The 5,085-nt window shown below is 39.9% G+C and overlaps 1 protein-coding gene across 1 annotated transcript; it reads right to left on the reverse strand.

Moving 5' to 3' along the window:
* Window positions 1–524: 524 nt before the first annotated feature.
* Window positions 525–3,873, reverse strand: LOC121427888 (E3 ubiquitin-protein ligase TRIM71-like). Its single transcript, XM_041624461.1, has 2 exons — window positions 3,083–3,873; window positions 525–2,117 (listed from the first exon to the last, which is right to left on the reverse strand). The coding sequence occupies exons 1-2, from the start codon at window positions 3,716–3,718 to the stop codon at window positions 855–857; spliced, it is 1,899 nt and encodes a 632-aa protein (XP_041480395.1). The 5' UTR covers window positions 3,719–3,873; the 3' UTR covers window positions 525–854.
* Window positions 3,874–5,085: the final 1,212 nt, after the last annotated feature.

Raw genomic sequence — 5,085 nt, forward strand, 5'->3', positions numbered from 1 at the left:
GTTATATTTTCAACACTTACATATATTTTGGGGTTTATTTTACATTAGTAATTTTGCTCTCACTCGATTATTACAATGATAGCATGATAGGCCAATGTCTGTTGCAGACAAATAGTATATTCAATACTCGGAAAATTGTTGCAAAGTAATGTATACTATAATTCTTATAATTCATTAATTGATTCGTTTTAATTATTATTATTTGTTTTGGCGTCACCTGTGCCTGGGAGGCGAAAAGCGAACTGAATCACTGTGACCCGCATGTCTCTCCTCCCGATATAACTGATTGAGGGGAATGCAGGTGGACTACTACAATGGGGTTTCCCCCTACTCTAATACGAATAGTGCAATGGGTTCTTAACGTGCAAAAGTGGTGACTCTCCTCTATATGGGGCCTCCATTTAACGTCCTATCCGAGGGACGGAGTGTTTTCCATTGTAACATAGCCTGCATCTATGAAACATGGGAGAGACGTTTACACACAACGCACTGGCTTCAGTCATCCGCCCGGGGTGGACTCGAACCCACGAACTTTGGTTCGACGGGCAGACGCGTTACCGACTGAGCCAACACCGCTTATGACTTGAATCGCTCGAGTATTGCCGAAATAAATGTTAAATATGTTTATATGTTTTATCCAGCTTCTGACTGTGACACATGCTCCTTTTTCAATCAGCATATTTCTCACGAATTAAATTGTATTGTATATTAACTGATTTTGTCATTGGATGAAGACATCGTGGAAAGTAATGTACTTGTATAACTGAATATCAACACGTGTTAAAGTAAATTTGTATTGTTGCAGGGTGAAAGCATGTCAGTTTCCATACTACATGGTGTGATATAACCGTAGATTACAGTGATACCTTGATGAAATATAACTTCATGTAACAAGCAAAGGCGAGCATGTCTGGGGAGAGGGAAACCAAGTAACACCAATTATTACCTAATGTCATATTAAGTGCATTGAATTCAACTCTTTCCTTCAGGTTCAGACCATCAAGATCATAGAGCCTGATCACGACGCTACTATTCTTCCTATCAACACTCGCTACATACACCCTGTCCTGCTCATCCACGGCAGCATACAGGTAGACACCCTCTGGAGCTTGTAGAGACTCACCAGAACTCCCATCCCTGTCATAGACCGTCACCACGCTTGATATGTGCCAACATGAACTCGTGACGATCAAACCCGTCCTGGTAGTAGATGCCTGACCCGTTGAGTGCTTTGTTTGAACAGTGTGTTTCAGAGTAGATCCTGTCGGGTCATAGATACAGACTTGTTTTCCATAGTTAGTAATAATGATTTCATCAGATGGACTTTTGTTAACTTGTAGAAAATTTATATTGCTTCTCACGTGGATTGTTGCTTTCCTACAGCCAAGGCGAGAGTAGATGTAGGCTTCTGTACTACCAGTGGTCACGCATAACGCCCCGTCCCGTTGCAACGCCAGATCAAAACATTTCAAGTCACTTAAGGGTGTGTTTCTATACTGCTGCTTTCCACCATTTGAATCAATGATATCAATATCCTGTGCATTGCTCCCATACCAGATAGCGACAGTGCTATGGGAGTGCCTTGCCATACCGTGCATCCCTCCCCATAGATCAACACACTGAATTACATCCATCTTGGGATCTGATCCTGAGATACTCCCGAGTTCAAGACGAGTATCATCTGCTGGTTTGAACCTCTTCTCCTGTGCTTTCTTCTTAATAGCTTCCGCAGAAGTGTGATCAGTAACCTCCTTCAGCATGGCATCCAGCTCCTCACAGAGCAAGATATGAGCAGATAGAGTGTCTGTCTCAAGATGACCCAGTCTGTCATTATCTACCAAAGTAATTGAACTACAAATACTCTTGATCCTCTGGCGATCTTTTGACTTCAAGACATTGAGGTCGTCATCAAAACTATGCTGTAAGGCATGTATTTGGTCGGTGAGATTTCGAAGATTGTCTTCCAGCTCCTTGGCCTTGATACTGTAGGCTTGCCTGACATTATCTAGTAGTGTCTGCACTGCAGTGTGTACCTCATGACGTTGTATTTCTGTGTTCTGAATGTTCTTTTCCAGCTCTGCTTTCTTGTCAGCACATCGCTGAGCAAGGTCTGTCACCTACGAATTGAAAGTGATATGTAAAAACAGCGAGTTATATCTGGAAATATTCCATAAAGGCGAATATAAGAAATACTGATACTCTACAAACAAAGAAATCATACAGAATGACATACGACAATCTGAATAAGATTGAAGAGAGACAGTATACAATTACAAAATTGTTTTTTTATATTGAAACAACAACGATAACAATCATCAATGTAGTTCAACACAAAGAATAAGTGACATAATCAAATGAAACAACATTTTAGATGCTGATGATGGTATTAAAAATCATCATATATCATTGTCAATCTGTATTCAACAACATCTATATATATTGTTATTTTATTAATCAATATTCTGTTCTATAGTCTTATTCATTATATCATTATCATGACTATTATTATTCCTGTTACCTTAATTATTATCATTATTTTATTAGTATTATTTATTCTTTTACTGTTAATGTTCTTAATATCTTGTATATCTTGATATTGTGATGATCATTATTGTCGTCATCAGTTTCATCATCATCGTAATCATTAAAAAAAAATGGTGTGATCGTTGGTGTTTTCATCATGAATCTACATACTGTCCACTGTGTTGAGTAATGTTTGTTAGTACAAAAAATATATACATACTTATATATTCTGGGCAGTTATTCTCAAATTCAGCAAATGTATTACCCAATTATTAGTTTTTATTACCCAATTTGGACAGACTTTAACTAATAGTAGTATGGATAATATGTTGCCAAGTGATGGTTGAAAATTGGGCCTTTTGCCCAACCTTTTTAAGAGTGTACGCTCTAAACAAGTGTTTATACTTGTAAACAGCTAAGTTTGATTATTGATATTTGATTCTGAAAAAAAGTCTGGTTGTCTAAACTTCTAAACAACTACTGTAAGGTTCAAATAGTGAACAGTGTTATACAGATTTTTATACAGCGTTTTTGCTGTGATAATTATGAATAAATTCACCTTCTGTCGCAACTCCTGCTCAAAGTTAACCTGGTTCTTGATTTTGTGATATTGATGATCAACGAGTACGCACTTGTGACAGACGTGGACCTTACAATCCTCACAAAACATATCCTTGTTCTCTTGTTTGTGGATGGAGCACTTCTCGAATAAATGACCAATGCTGACCTTCCCTTCGATGACATCATCCAGGGATACAATCTCATGACCTTTGAAGACAACTGTAAGATGTTGATGACAATGTAAGCACTCATCGCACATGTAATAATTACATGTTCTGCAGAATGATACAGCGTCTTTCAGAGATTTGCAAGCGGTGCATTTCTGGCACATCTCAAGGACAGCATTCATCCCTCCACACTTGGCGTGATAATCGTCTACGCATCCGTTGATGGAGACATTGAGGCGGAGATCATCGACACGGTTGGCGGACAACTTGGTGATCTCCCTGCAGAGAGGACAGACCATGTGATCAAGGTCCTGGTGGGTTAGGTCGTATTTCTTGAGGCATCGCCTACAAAATGTGTGTCCACATGAAGTCAGGATTGTCGCCTCGACAAATATATCAAGGCATAATGGACATATCAGGTTCGGTGAAGAGCTTGGAACTTTGTCTGATTCACACTTCTCAGCCATCGCTAAATCAATTTACGAACATGAGATTTAAATTCCGTCAAATAACATACAAGTCAAGTTAGTACTAACGTATTGAAACGCCAGGTTCGCATTACAACACAATGATCACTTCATGTTATTGCTAATGTGTAGTTCAATACAAATTCAAATCAACTACAAGAGTAAAAAAAATACACCCGATTCGAACTTCCTGTAAATAGTACCGGGTATTCCCAGCTACCTTTGAACCTGACTAACTCATCAAAAGAAGAGGAAGCAACTTTAACTGAAGGGATAAGGGTTTACTAGGATGTCTGAAAATTGAATTGATGATAAGCGCCAGAATTTTATTTTGTAAAACCTTTAGTTTGTCAATGTAAGTCTCAAAAGTATAATTGTCCCATCCAACATTACAGTAAGTCAGATAGGGAAGCACAAAGCTGATATGTATGTAAAGTTCTTAGAAAAGCCTCAGACAAAACACATCTTAATCTACATATAGCAAATACACCTCAAGAAACCTTTGTACACACTGACTCTATCTATGGGGTTTCTAAGTCAAATGTTCTTCGATAATTACTCCTAGAAATCGAACATGCTCACTACGAGCAACACTGTGGCCCCCAACATTAAGAACAGTTTCTGGAATAATTTTGCCTCTAGAACCAAAAATCAATACTTGGGATACTCCTCATCTCATGGACAGAAGTAACTCCACTCTGAATCCGTAGCCCTCTGGAGATGTTGTACCGCATTCCTTGCTCGTGTCCACCGCTGTACTCCCCATCTAATTGACAGCACGTTCGAATTTGTAATGGTGTAGATACCCCCACATCCAAACTTGTCACCGACCCAGACGTATACCCAGACATCTGGTGTTTTTCATCGTGGATACCAAGACATCACTCAGTCCGACTCCAGTGTGATCAATGGCTCCGAAGCAGTCAACTTACGTAAATGTGATTACTGGTCTGCCCCCCCCCCCTGTTAGTGGAAGGGTCATATTTCCTTTCATCTTCTACTGACCCAACCCTTATTTCTGATCCTGCTGTTCCTGCGGATCCCATCCACACTTCTTAAAAGGGTCCTGTCCAATGAGCTCTTGGTGGATATCCTGTCACTGTCTGATGCATCTCCGACTAGGCCCAGCTCGGAGGGACGTCTCCCCCATGTGCCTTAAGGACTGAAGAGGCTTCTTGTTATCATCTCTAGTTCGAAGAGGTCGACATCTTTCAAGGCCGCCCTCCAGACCCAGCTGGGCGGGTCGTTTCCCATATGTGTCAAGAGAACTAGTGAGGCCCTTGTTATCACCACTACTTCGAAAAGGTCGACATCCCTTCTGGCCGCCCTTCATGGTTGATGATATTTTTTTTGTCAATTTATTCTAT

Source organism: Lytechinus variegatus, chromosome 14, assembly GCF_018143015.1.
Source record: "Lytechinus variegatus isolate NC3 chromosome 14, Lvar_3.0, whole genome shotgun sequence".
Lineage (NCBI taxonomy): Eukaryota > Metazoa > Echinodermata > Echinoidea > Temnopleuroida > Toxopneustidae > Lytechinus > Lytechinus variegatus.